This window comes from Lactuca serriola, chromosome 4 (assembly GCF_051521515.1).
Source record: "Lactuca serriola cultivar US96UC23 chromosome 4, Lser_US96UC23_V15, whole genome shotgun sequence".
NCBI classification, from domain to species: Eukaryota; Viridiplantae; Streptophyta; class Magnoliopsida; order Asterales; family Asteraceae; genus Lactuca; species Lactuca serriola.
In genome coordinates, this window is record NC_136411.1 from 76,653,221 (window position 1) to 76,668,273 (window position 15,053).

Consider the following 15,053-nt stretch of genomic DNA (forward strand, 5'->3'; position numbering starts at 1 on the left):
GCAAATTAAAACATTTTAGTGAGGGAAGAGCGACGGACTACTAAAAATCACACGCCTTTTTTTTCCCATCCCTCGCCAATCGCTCACAGAAATGGACGCCTCCTTTTTTTCATTCCTCGCTTTTCTTTCTTTTTTCTTTCCTTCGTTTTATTTTCATTCCCAAACTCTAAACAATTTTCTCCAAAAGCCCTAATCGACCTCTGTCGACTCAAATTCCTCCTCCGCCCGGAAATCACCTCCACCACCGTCCACCTGCGTCGTCCCTCTTTGAAGTATACTTCAAAAGTATAGGAAAACCTCATAAATCACATCATCGCTTGCTTTCCTCTCGGTCCATATGCTTTCCTCGCTTACTCACCGTTTCCCTGCAACAACAATTGGTCTATTGGTTCATCATTTATCATAAACTCTAGCCTTCATCACCTTCCTAATTTGGTTTCTGGTTGTCTATAAGTTCTATTTTCATGTAGCTCTCTTTCTTCTCTTTCATTTTAGATCAAATCAGATCTCATTTTTCTAAGCTCTGCCTTCCATAACTCCTTAATTTTGGTTTTCCTAGGGTTTTCTTGTTGCTGACGTACATTTTGTTTTTCTTATTACAATTTAATAATCTCACAGGATGAATTTGTATGATATGAATTTGGTACCGGGTGTAGGCATGGGGCTTGATGTCAAAACGAAAAGAATATAGGGAGTGGCCAGAAGATGTGTTGCCGGAGCAATTAACAGTTACACCACTCAACTACTCGACTATGGCAAACAAACATCTCAGTGTAATTAATTTCACAAATTTCTTCATTTGATTCTTTGCTTCTATATTTTATCAACTTTGAAGATGAAAAACATTATTATATATTTGCAGATAATCTCACAGAAGCGCTGCTCTTTCTTTCTCATTTCATGGGAGATATTCATCAGGTATGTGATAGTAACCAATTTGACTTTATTATCTAACAAGTTAAAAGACTAAATTGCCCCTGTTACAGCGACATGTAGGATTCACTTCGGATAGAAGTGGGAACACGATTAATGTTCATTGGTTCACAAGAAAATCAGAACTTCATCATGTAAAACTCCTAAAATAGTTACCATTATGTAATCTAAATTAAGAGTCTGTTTTTACTTGAAAATAAGTTTTAACTTGAAAATAAGCTTCTCACCAATCACTCCATCTTCATTTTGATTGCAATGGCTTTCAAATCCAGGGAGGATCACAGGAAACAGATGGAACTTGAAGAAGCCCGAAAAGCTGGGCCTGCTCCTGCAGAAGTTGATGAAGATGGAAAAGAAATTAATCCAAATATTCCTCAGTATATGTCATCTGCTCCTTGGTATCTCAATGCAGAGAGACCTGTACGCCTTTTTCCATTTTCTTTTTCTTGCATTCTCATTAATCATGTCACCATATAACTAAAAGTAAAACCATCTTTTTGTGTCTTGAAGAGTTTAAAACATCAAAGGAAATGGAAGTCAGATCCAAATTACACAAAGTCATGGTATGACAGAAGAGCAAAAATATACCAAGCTGATAAGTACAGAAAGGGTGCATGCGAAAAGTAAGCAAATTTTATTTTACTTTTCTAGTTTTTATAACTTGATTGCTAAATTTGTTAATTATTTTAAGCTGTGGAGCTATGACACACACAACCAAGACATGCATGGAGAGGCTACTTAAGCTAAGGGCAAAATGGACAAGTAAAAACATAGCACCTGATAAGAAAATAGAGACTTTTGAGCTTGATTATGATGGAAAAAGAGATAGGTGGAATGGGTATGATGCAGCATCTTATGCTCATGTGATTGAACGATATGAAGCTCGTGATGAAGCTAAAAAGAAATTCTTGAAAGATCATCAACTCAAGAAGTTAGAGGAAAAGGGTAACACTCAAAATGTGGAAGAAGTTGTTAGTGATGATGAAGATAATGAAGAAACTTTGGTCTTGGAGGCCCTCTCTCAGATTAAAACACTGACATTATTGCATTAAAGAACTACATAGATGCTCAGTATTATGGTGAGATTGGTATTCAATATGGAACTGGAGCTATCTCTGGTATCTTTAGCCAAGAATCTGCCCAACTTGGTGATCTTGTTGTTAAAGAACATGTAAGAATTAAGAAATTTTTCTTTTTGATTCACTTAACTACTATTTTCTCATTATACTTTTTATTTTAATCTTTTTTTTTCAGGATTTTATAGAGGCAACAAAAGAACCTGCATCACTTTCTTAGCAGCCAAGTTTGATGGTATTCTTGGCCTTGGATTTCAAGAAATCTCTGTTTGAAATGTTGTTCCTGTGTGGTAGTTTTCTTGCCCCTTAATTGATACTTAACTTAAACAGGACATATATAAATCAGCGTTTCTTTGAGTTATTTCTAACAGAGGTGGCTTAATATGTTAGTGTCATTTCTAAATAAAGGGTAAAATGGTAATTTACTTAGATTCAGATTGTTAATTAAGATATTTGCATACCCTATTAGGTAAAACATGGTAAATAAAGGTCTTGTTCCAGAACCCACATTTTCTTTTTGGTTTAATCGCAATGCTGACGAGGATGAAGGGGGTGAACTTGTGTTTGGTGGGGTCAATCCTAATCATTTTAAGGGCAAACACACATATGTACCTGTGACTCAAAAGGGTTATTGGCAGGTAAATCTTATTATATATATATATATATATATATATATATATGTAGTTCTTTATCTAAATTTCATTTTTCTTTTTTGTTTTTAGTTTGATATGGGCGATGTCCTTATTGGAGATACAACTACCGATAATCTCAGGCTATTATTGTTTATTCATCTGAAATTAAGAATTATAAAAAAAATTGAAGATTTTTTTTTATTTACCAATGTTTTTCAATTTCAGGATTTTGCAATGATGGTTGTGCAACAATTGCAGATTCTAGAACCTCTTTGTTGGCAGGTCCAACGGTATGTTTTAAAAATTAATTTTTTTATAAATGAGAATTATAAAAAAAATGAGAAGTTCAATGCTGTGAGTAATAACCTTTATTGATTTATCTTTATTTATCTATTTGTTTATTTATTTTTTATAAATATTTTCTCAAAAATTAATATTGTTATATGTTGTTGAATTGCAGGGGGTAACCAGAATAGAGTAAGTGGACAAGCATTGGAGTTCAATCAACTGAACATACATGCATGGGAAGCATTTGAGAAGGGAAATGATGTCCATATGCAAGCTGCTCCTTCACAAGCTGAATTGTTGTATAAGAATTATAAAGTGAAGAAATAGAAGCTGAAATCTCAAGTGAAGGAGCAGCTTGACGAGGCTGCTGACGAGGCTCTTCCAAGAGAGCTTTTATTGGGCCAAAGTGAAAGAGAAGTTGAATATGATCGTGCTGGAAGAATCATCAAAGGCCAGGTATTTTTATATTTTATATTTTCATTAAATTACAAATTTTGGTATGAATATAACTAAAAAACTGTTGTTTTATTGTAAAGTTATTTGGGTTTTAATACTATGTTCAATGAAATTCTTTTTAGGGTTAATCTCATAAAAGGCCTTATATTTTGTGTTTTTTTCCGGATCAAACCTCAAATTTATTATTTGCCTTATATTTCCTTGTTCATACCATTCCTTTGTCCATTCCATTCCATCTAAGCAATGACCCTTTGAACATACATCTTGTTAGGTGTATTTGTAACTCAAATTTTAGTTGATAAAGGCGGTTGCATGAAATCAGAGAAGGGCCAATGGCAAGACAAATTTGATGTTTATGTTTAAGAGATTACAAATTTAATGTTTATGTTTATGTGTGTTTGCTTTTTGGTTGGAATCGGAATTGATTTCCATTCCAGTCCCGCATTTGGTTTCAAATGAGTGGACACAAATCTCTTTTTCGTCAACATAAAAGTATTGCTTCCAACAAAGACCCTGAATCTAGCAAAAAGCATGAAGACATCAAACAACCAAGTCTCCTTCCATTGCAGGAAAAACTAAGTGGAAATTGGTTCTCCCAATTCCATGGGATTGAACGGGAATTGGAATCCAATTCCATTTTGATCTTTCTTTTGGACACAAGATATCAAACAATGGAGAAGGTGTATGCGGAAATGAAAAATATGAGAGGAAATTTAGAATTATGGTACATTATACTTTGAAATCAAATATCAATCAATGTTAGACTTTGACATTTGATGTTTATGGATGTTTTGGTAAACTTTGATGGTTAGATTCTTTTTGTATTTTAATGTTAAAAGTTTGGTTTTGGATTGCATAATCATTGGATGTTTTTGGTATTTAAATGTTAATATTTGTTTTGGGATTATATAATTATTTGATTTTTTTGGTATTATTTTGTTTTAGATTCAAAACAAACAAAACTATGATATTATGTATTTGCAAGGGAATAGCTACGGAAAGAAAAAAAAATGACATCTTAAATTTGCGAGAGATCAGTGATGGAAAGAAAAAATATAACATCTAAAGTTTGAGAGGGATTAGCGACGGATTAAAAAACAGATATAGAGGTTTGCAAGGGATTAGCGATTGAATGTTGTAATTAGGTTTTGTCGCCAATGTCCTAAATAACAGTATTAAGTGCCATTTTGCAATGGATATTCTGTCGCTAAGGTCGTCGCAGAGAAAACTAATATGTCGCTAAATCCCTCGCTAAGTTATTAGCCACCCTTTAATTCGCTATGGAGTATGTTTGTGGTTGATCCGTTGCAAATGATATTTAGTGACGGATTTGCGACGGATTCGTCTGTCTCTAAAACCCATGTTTCTAGTAGTGATTGGTTGTCATTTTCATTACTTCGATAAGGTTCTTGAATGTAAAATATTTGCTTGGTCTGGGTAGCAAATATGAGTCGATCTTCGTTGCTCAATTCGTGTTGTGGGTCGACGCTGGTGAAATTATTATCAGATTTAACACTTCCAGTGTCAAACCACTTACAATGAAAAAGTACAGTGGAATATTTATGAGGATAATGCAACTCGATAATCTCTTCTAGCTGACCATAATATTTTTGCTTATCCTCTCTTTTAGTTAGAACCCCCCGAGTTTTGTGTTGATTGTTGGGTGTCACGCATAAATAGCATAAACTTAACACCATTCACTATGTAAGCGGTATAAGTAAAGGCATTCGCATGCACACCAATTGAAAGAGACGATAACTCCTTGTTAAACTCTGGAGATTTTTGTTTTTTCATATCAAAGACCTTGTAAAGGAACCATTTAGGGAATTCGGTTTTTTCTTCACTTTCAGGATGTAATGATTTGAATTCACTACATTGATGAAAAAAATATATAAATTTAGTAAAAAAGGAGAAATTAAAACCAGAAAATGAATTAAAAGATAAGAACACTTACGCAATATACTTTCGTACTTCGTCACAACTATCAAGCACAAACCATTGTAGACGTTTTCTCTCATCTAGACTAAGATTTTTCATTTTCTTTGTGCTAGCCGGTCGACACTTAGACTGAAACACCTATAACTTTGTTTCTTCTATAACAACATCCTCGTTTCTTTCGAAGCGATTGAATCGAGTCTCAGCATCTTCAAGGTACATCGAACAAAATGATAATTCCTCTTCAGCGACATATCCCTCAGCTATAGAACCTTCCGGCCTCGCCTTGTTTCTAACATAGTTTTTTAGTTTTTTCATATACCTTTCGAATGGATACATCCATTTCATACATATATAGCTTCATTAGGTAAATGCAAAACTAAATGAACTATAACGTCAAAAAACGCAGTAGGATAAACCACTTCTAATTTGCTCAATATATTAATAATGGCTGCTTTTGCTTCTTTCATATCCTTCACCGATAGTGTTATTGAGCAAAGTTGCTTAAAAAACATACAAAGCTCTACTATTGGTGTATAAACACCTTTTCCCAAAAGCCTTTAACTCCACTGGGTATCAAATGTTGCATAAGAATGTGATAATCATGATATTTCAACCCAATAATGTTAGTATTGGTTTCATTCACTTTCTTACCGACGTTAGATCCAAACTCATCTGGCAGTTTAACATCTCTTATAAACTTACAAAAAATAATGTGGTCAAGTTTCGTAAACAAGGTGGATGGGGTTTAAGGAACTTGTTGCCACTCTTTTTTAACCAATGACTTTTCCAAATGTTCCATTTTTCAAGTCCCCCCAATCATTTTATGTGTCTTTAGAGTTATCATTGATCAGAGAAGTACCCCAAAAACCTCTCACCCACATTTTTTCAATATGCATAAGATCGAAGATGTGCTTCAGCTCCAAATAAGACCAATACTCAAGTTCAAAAAATATGCTCTTTTTAAATCAATTCAGCTCGAAATCCTCACGATCTCTCTTAATACCATCTCGTTGAGCAGCTACATTACCCGGTGGACGAAACAATAGACGAGCATGTTGTGCTTGTATTTATTCCTCACTAAACTGTCTTGGAGGGCCTCTTGTCTCATTATCACCTTTATAGTCCAAACTTTTTCTTCATGGATGGTCAGCATCTAAGAAACCGGCAATGACCAACATATACGACTTTATTTGATACTCGGTATGATGGAGTGTCATTGTTGCAAGTCGGACATGCTCTGTACCCTAGTCCGCTCCAAATGGATAAACTACTACAAGCTGGAAAGTCGTTTATTGTCCATAACAACATCGCTTTCATATTGAAGAATGGATTTATCATTGTATCTTTAGTACGTGCACCAAAACTCCATAACTGCTTCACCTCATCCACCAACGGCCTAAGGAACACATCCAAGTCCTTCTCGGGTGCTTTGGGGCATGGAATTAACAAGGTCAACATGAAGGAGGATTTTTTCATGTATAACAATGGTGGAAGATTATAAGTGGTGAGTATGACGGGTCACATGCTATGAGGATTACACATGTTACGAAACGGGTTTAAACCGTTAGCAGAAAGCCCTAAGCGTACGTTTCGGGATTCCCTCGAGTAGTTAGGATACTTCATATCAAAATTTTTCCGTGAAGTACCATCAACGGGATGAAGCATCATACCATCTTTGGATCATCCAGTACTATGCCAAATCATATATTTGTTGGATTAGTTGTCTAAGCTCATAACTATAATTTGTATATAGTTGATTTGATTGTAGCATGCTCCTTTTGGGTTGCCTTCACTCATGCAACTTGACAGGATGACGAGTGGAGAGAAAGTACAATTTATTATTTGAAATAATAAATTGGTACTCAAAATGATTTTATTAATATATTATAAGATTAATATATTATTTGGAGATCATATTATTACTTAGTAATTAATTGGAAATTAATTTGATATTAGTTTTGGGATTAAAGGAACTAATTAATAATGGAGGGGCTTTTACAAATCAGTGATAGTTGCAAAACTTTGCTAATGGACTCCTTAATTAGGAGTGGACGAAATCCTATAGGGAGGCCTTATAGATTTCGTCCAAGGCATCATAAGGAGGAGTCCATGGGCTGCTTAAGCCTTAAGTAGGAAATTAGGGTTTCCACGTGAAAACCCTAGCATCCCATAGTTGTATAAAGGACCCCATATCATGGAATTTTTGGCATGAATGCAAAAGATACATAACCCTAGCCAAAAATTATTATCTCTCCTCTCATCTTGTTTCATTAGGTGTTTGTAACTCCATTAGAGGTGCAACACTTAGGGAACTAAGCTTTCAAGAGTCAAGGATATTCAAGGATTGTCTTGTTATTGCAATATAACAAGTGACGTAATCTTCTAACCCTTTTATATACATGCATTTCGAAAATTGTATGCTAGTTCTAGGGTTATTGCTTTGGTATTCAATTTGCATGTTCAATAGAGAAAAACTTAGATCCAAAGCAATTAAGGTTGCATGATCACATAGGAATGTGGATATGCTCAAAAACCATCAGTGGTATCAGAGCCTCGGATGTTTTTCAATTGAATTGATGCAAGAATGAACTGTCCAAAGTAATTGAAAATCAGTTTTTGGCTGTCTGACCTGAGAACTCGACGAGTTCAATTCCAACCCGACGAGTTAACTCGCCTGTTGCCTAATTTTCCGATTTTCAGATTAGATTTTGATTAGGGTAATTTCCATAATTCGCTTTTAAAGCCTAAAATCGAATTTTGTGATAGATAACATGATATCCTTATCAAAATTGAAAGATTTGGTTGAATTTGTGGATTATGATAAGATTGTATTCCTAATTTAAATTTAACCTAGTATTTTGAAAAGTTTTAAAATACACCCTTTAGTTTTATAGTTTGAGTTTGAAATTAAAAGTTTTAATTTTGGAAATTTAAATGGAAGAACCTAGTATTTTGAATAGTTTAAAAATACACCCTCATGGATTTTATTAACAAATTAATTTTTTAATTAAAAGACAATTGATGAATCCATAGATAGGTTTAAATTTAACTAAATCAAAAGTTTAATTTATTAAAAGATTATACCACTTAGTATTTTAAAAGTTTAAAATGCACCCTTATACTATATAAAATTAAAAGTCTAGTATATTATATATATATATATATATATATATATATATATATATATAAGAAAATGTCAGTCTTACCGTTAGTAGGTCTCATTCACGAAGCTGGTCTATAAGGGGTGTTTAAGGAAACGACATGTAAAATGACCGCCATTGGGTATCCACTCTTACCCACCGCACCCTTGACTAGTGGAGGGTCATTAGCCGAACAGGTTTGATAGGACTCTAAACTCTCATTAAAAGTATAATGAATTATAAAGTAAATAAATGATTTTATTAAATCCCCAATCTTGGTTACTATAGGAAAAATGTGAATTTAACGCAAACCCATGAAATTGCACATTGCACCTTATTGGTCATTAGTGGATCGTGTGTGGTTAATCGGCACACTAATATGGGACTAATGAAGGATGTCAATGGGTAGCTCGTAAATTATCGTTCATTAATAGAGCGTGTGTGGTTAACCAGCACATTAATTAGATGATAAATGACATCGAGAGTACCAAGCTAATTTGCATGGTTATTCACATATCGTTTGTGATCCTCGGCATCCCAGTCACAAAGTGTGAGCACAATCGAGATTTAACATGCCACTGAAAAGTTCATTGGATCTCAAAAGATCTAGGAATATCATCTAAAACCTAATTCGTTTAAACTTTCGTTTTCGTGGTGGATTGGTAAATCGACATTTACCTACCTTCAAATAATTTGCAATTAGATTACGGCATCCCTCTTCTAAATTGTAAATTATTCTGTTGGTTCCTAGCCTTAATATTTCATTTGGGTGTTATATTAAGGACTTAAATCAACTAACATGAATTTTCTCCCTTATAGATGTTAATTTCAGACAACTATGGTCTTTCTCATTCCTTTGGAAAAGGCTTTCCTTCTTAAGATGATTTTCCATGTGTCGATCAATGTGAGAGATTGTTCCCTTCTTTGTGCATTGGTGGAACTAGAAATCATACTTCTCTTCCTCCGCCTCCTCCAGTGATTTTCCCTAACCCACATTTTTGTCGACTTGAAAAGTTCAAGGTCACTCAAGCCCTATTGGCATGCGAACATCGAGATGGAAATCCGGTGTGTGCACACATCCTGAAGATGAAGTTGCACATTGACAAAATGGGGATGTTGGGTTTCGTTTTTCCAAGGAAGCTGGTTGTTGACTTGGTTCTTCAATCGCTTCCTGAGTCATATAGTCAGTTCGCTAAGGACTATTATATGACAGACCACGACGTGACCCTTATCGATCTGACATATTTGCTAATTGTTGCTGAAGCAGCAATGCTTTGGCGCACTGGTCAAGCAAATTCGATTGGAAGATCTACCTCCCAAATTTCCATGGACATAGGCTATGACAACGATGATAGTCCAGAAATGATTTCTTCTCCTAAGGGAGAAAAATCGGCCAATGTCAAAAAGTTTGACCTTAAGAGAAGGGCCAGTTCTGAGATAGTTCCCTTATATAGGGTTGAGTTTACGGCCAAGGGGTAGGGTGGAGGGTTTACGGCCGTGAACAGGGTTTACGGCCGTAAGTTGTGTTTGCGGCTGTAAGCTCCTCTTGAAGGGTTGTTTGTCCCAGATGCTATGCTTTGACTTAGAAAACCTCGTTTTTGAATACGAAACTCGATTGAAATGAGTTTAGAATATTCCGTTATACCAAAAATAATACTAACGTGAACGGAAATAAATCAATTCGGATTTATTTAAAATGTAAGATCCTTACCAAACTAAGAAATTTGACGGAATTAACTAAAAACCTAAATTTTATAAACGAAAACTGGGTAAGGATAACGGAAAAAGTTTCGGGTTGTCACATCATCCCCCCGTTAGAGGGAATTTCGTCCTGAAATTCGAACATAGAATACAAATCATGGATTAGAAAAGAGATGCGGATACTTCTGTTTCATCTGATCTTCGCGCTCCCAAGTGAATTCGGGTCCCCGATTGGCATTCCAACGAACCTTCACTATCGGGATGTGACTTTGTTTCGTTCGTTTAATCTCTCTGTCCATGATTTGGACTGGTTCTTCCATGAAGTTCAGGTTCTCGTTGATCTCAATCTCGTCAAGATGAATCATAAGGGTTTCATCGGATACGCATTTCTTAAGATTCGAAATGAGAAAGATGGGATGAATGTTGCTAAGTTCTTGCGGTAAACGAAGTTCGTAGGCTACGGGACCAATCCTAATGAGGATTTCGAAGGGTCCTATGTATCTTGGATTTATCTTTCCACGCTTTCCGAATCGTATCATGCCTTTCTAGGGCGAGACCTTCAACAGAACACGGTCTCCAACCTGGAACTCCAAGGGTTTTTGTCGTTTATCGGCGTAGCTCTTTTGTCTATCTCGTGAGGCCTTAAGTCGTTCTTGGATTTGTACGATCTTTTCGGTGGTTTAGCGGATGATTTTTGGGCCAGTGAGAGTGTTGTCAGGGACTTGCCCCTTGGCTAGCTGTGTGTCGCCCACTTCATCCTAGCACAGAGGGGATCTGCACTTGCGGCCATAGAGGACTTCGAAAGGCACAGTCTTGATGCTGGTATGGTAACTGTTGTTGTAGGAAAACTCGACCAAGGGAAAATGGGTGTCCCATGACTCGCCGAAGTTGATGATACATGATCTCAACATGTCTTCCAAGGTTTGGATGGTTCCCTCATTCTGCCCATCTGTTTGAGGATGATAAGATGTGCTCATATCCAACTTAGTTCCAAGAGCTTTCTATAGTGACTGCCAGAACCTCGAAGTGAGCCTGCTATCTCGATCAGAGATAATGGACACAGGCACACCATGCATTCGAACTATCTCTCAGATGTAGATTCTCGTGAGTCTCTCCATTTTGAAGTTTTCCTTGATCGGCAGGAAGTGGGCGGATTTAGTCAGCCGGTCGAAAATGACCCAAATGGCGTCGTGCCCACTCAGAGACCTGGGTAATTTGGTGATAAAATCCATAGAAATTTTCTCCTACTTCCACTCAGGTATCTCCGGCTGGTGGAGTAGACATGAGGGCTTCTGATATTCGATCTTCAACTTGGCGCAAGTCAGGCACTTGCCCACGAAGGTAGCGATCTCTGCTTTCACGTTCGGCCACCAATATAGTATCTTGAGTTCGAGGTACATCTTGTCCGAACCTGGGTGAACGGAGTATCTAGTCTTGTGAGCTTCGTTCATTACAACCTCTTTGTAACCACCGAACTTTAGGGTCCAGATCCAGTCCATTAAATAATAGACTCTATCTCCCTTGATCTCTAGGTACTTTTCCATTCCTCTCGAGAATTCTCCCGGCATGTTTTATGGTTTTAAGGCTTCCAGCCGAGCCTCCTTGATTTGCATGGATAAATAGGAATGGATAGTTTTGGCTGAGGGCATCTGACACCACATTGGCCTTGCCGGGATGGTAGCGGATTTCGCACTCGTAATCGTTGAGTAGCTCGACCCATCGTAGTTGTCTCATGTTTAGTTCCTTCTGGTTGAAAATATGCTGCAGGCTTTTATGGTCAGTGAAGATAGTGCACTTGGTTCCGTAGAGATAATGTCTCCATATCTTCAATGCAAAGACCACTGCTCCCAATTCCAGGTCGTGCGTTGTGTAGTTGACTTCATGTGCCTTTAGTTGTCTTGAGGCATAAGCAATAATTTTTCCCCGTTGCATGAGCACACAGCCTAGGCCCTAATTGGATGCATCACAGTAGACAACGAATTCCTCTGTCCCTTCGGGTAGAGAAAAGATAGGCGCGCTGCATAGGGCCCGCTTCAATGTTTGGAACACAGTGTTTTGCTTTTCACTCCAACAAAAGGGTACGCCTTTCTGAGTCAGAGTGGTTAAGGGTTTGGCAATTCTGGAAAAATTCTGAATAAATTGGCGATAATAGCCAGCAAGACCCAAGAATTGACGGTTTCTGTGCGCGTCTTCGGTGCTGACCAGTTCTCTATCGCTTTGATTTTGGAGGGGTCCACGTGTATGCCTTCCTCACTTACCACGTGACCTAGGAAGGTTACTTTTCGAATCCAGAATTCGCATTTGGAGAATTTCGCGTACAACTTCTCTGTCCTTAGGGTTTCCAGCACCGATCTCAAGTGTTGTCGATGGTCTTCCTCACTTCTGGAATAGACAAGTATATCATCGATGAACACGATTACGAACTTCTCCAGGAAATAACGGCACACCCGATTCATCAGGTCCATGAATACCGCCGGTGCGTTGGTTAGGCCGAAGGGCATTACTACAAATTCGTAGTGACCATACCGAGTCCGAAATGCAGTCTTAGGAACATCACTCTCATGGACTCGCAGCTGATGGTACCCAGATCTTAGGTCTAATTTGGAAAAGTAACTGGCTCCTTGAAGTTGATCGAAGAGGTCTTCGATTCGAGGAAGTGGATAATGGTTTTTTACTGTAAGTTTGTTCAGCTCTCGATAATCGATGCACATCCGAAAGGATCCATCCTTCTTTTTCACAAATAAGAGCAGGGCTCCCCAGGGTGAGGAACTCGGTCTAATGAATCCTTTGCTGAGTAGCTCATTGAGCTGACTGGATAACTCCTGCATTTCTGGTGGCGCTAATCGGTATGGGGATTTAGCTATGGGGGTAGCTCCGGGGACTAAGTCGATGCGAAACTCGACTTGGCGTTCGGGAGAGATTCCCGGGAGATCTTTGGGAAAAACATCGGGAAAGTTACAAACTTCGGGGATGCTCTCGAGGTCTTTAACATCCTGCTTCTCGTTAATGACGTGGGCTAGGAATTCATGGCACTCCTTTCGCAGGAGTTTCTGGGCTTTGATGCACAAAACTATACGGTGGTTTGTGCTAAGCTTATCGCCATAAATCATGAGGGTTTCACAATGGGAAAGGTTGAGACAGATGGATTTTTGTAACAAAGGATATCAGTATGATTGGGGTTCAACCAATCCATGCCGATGATGACATCAAAGCTTTTTATGGAGACTGGCATAAAGTCAATAGGGAAAGAATGATCGTTTAAGGTAAGGGTACAACCTATGTATATATCATTAGTGCTCTCTTTCTCACCATTAGCAATATCGACGGTAAATGTTTTAGTTAGTGGTTGAGGTTTATGTTTGAGAAGATGTTTGAATGCATGACTAACAAAACTTCTCTCCGCACCAGAATCGAAAAGAATGCATGCATAAGAGTTGTCGAGGAGGAACGTACCCGAAACAACGGTGGGATCTGCAACTGCCTCTTCTTGACCCATCGTTAGGACTCTCCCCGTGCCACCTGTTGTTGTTGCCTTGGGGCAGTTTCTCTTATAGTGCCCGACTTCTCCACAACCATAACAGGCTTGACCGACGCTTGCTCCAAATGCCTGATTGGTTGGTTGGACTGGTGTCTTGCAAAATCAAACTATGTGCCCCTTTTTGCCACAGTTAGTGCATGAAATATCACGACATGGACCGGGATTATGATGGTAATTGCACTTGTCGCACCGAGGAAGGGTACCAGCATATTTACCGGTAGGTGCTTGAATGGCAGGAGCAGCGGCAAGAGTAGTAGCAGCGTGGAATGCCACCGTTTGCTGTTTCTTTGAGGGCTCCTGTGAAGACTGGCCCTTCCGCTGCTTCAAGAACTTTATTTTCTCACCACTCCCTTTTGCTGGCTAAGGAGCGGTTGTCAATTTATCAAGATCAACTCCCTGATCTATGAGAGTCTACGCCAGACACTTAGCGTTGTCAAAGGTGTTTGGCCTAGCAGCCAAGACATTTCCTTTGGTGGCTTGTGTCAATCCCCAAACGTATCTCTCTATCTTCTTGCTTTCCGGGGTGACCATTCCTGGTCAAAGAAGTGCTAGGTCTTCAAACCTAGAAGAGTAGGCAGCAATGTCGGATTCCTTCATCTTTAAGTTCCAGAGTTCATGCTCTAGTTTTTGTATCTCGCCCCGTGAGCAATACTCGGCTAGCATGAGTTCCTTTAAACTTTCCCGACCCATAGCATTCGCCACTGGCAGGGTTAGGGATTTGACTCGACCATTCCACCAGGTCAGTGCTCTGTTGGCGAAAGTGCAAGCGACGAATTTTACTTTGTTGGCCTCAGAACAAGAACAGATTTCAAAAATGGACTTGATCTTCTCGAACCATTGGGTCAGGGCAATAACCCCTCCTTTGTCGTCAAAAGATCTGGGTTTCGCGTTCATGAAGTCCTTATAAGAGCACTCCTTATGGTGCCCCTGACCACCTTACTGATTTTAGGGATGAGTACCACCTCCCTGTCCGCCAGATTCGCCAGAATTAATTTGTGACATCGCGGCAGCCACTACAGCAGTAACGGCTGCTTGGAACATAGCGGGATCAAACTGAGGGGCGGTGGTGGTGGTGGAGTGTCTTCATTTCTTCTAATGGGTCTTTTTTGGGGAGGCATCTTGTTCTAGAAACAACCAGGAAGAAGAGGATGGTAAGTCCTCAAGATATATGAAACAAAATATATCCCATCCTAATAATAAAGTGTTCTAACAAGCAATAAGCAAAGAAAGGTTACTAACACAAGTAATTTATCGCTAAGAAACGAATAGGTAGCAACGCTAGGAATGAATTTCTACAATGTATTCGGCTCTAGCTAAAATACTCCTACAGTATTTTATGTTGTATGTTATG

General features: G+C 38.2%; 1 protein-coding gene across 1 annotated transcript; it reads left to right on the forward strand.

The window, feature by feature from the left end:
- The first annotated feature begins 706 nt into the window (after positions 1-706).
- Positions 707-4,232, forward strand: LOC145101941 (pre-mRNA-splicing factor SLU7-like). The gene is made up of 11 exons (XM_079039254.1): positions 707-773; positions 863-918; positions 997-1,067; positions 1,206-1,353; positions 1,444-1,556; positions 1,625-2,104; positions 2,188-2,647; positions 2,732-2,781; positions 2,867-2,931; positions 3,102-3,385; positions 3,879-4,232. The coding sequence occupies exons 2-6, from the start codon at positions 901-903 to the stop codon at positions 1,983-1,985; spliced, it is 711 nt and encodes a 236-aa protein (XP_078895380.1). The 5' UTR covers positions 707-773; positions 863-900; the 3' UTR covers positions 1,986-2,104; positions 2,188-2,647; positions 2,732-2,781; positions 2,867-2,931; positions 3,102-3,385; positions 3,879-4,232.
- The last annotated feature ends 10,821 nt before the right edge of the window (positions 4,233-15,053 follow it).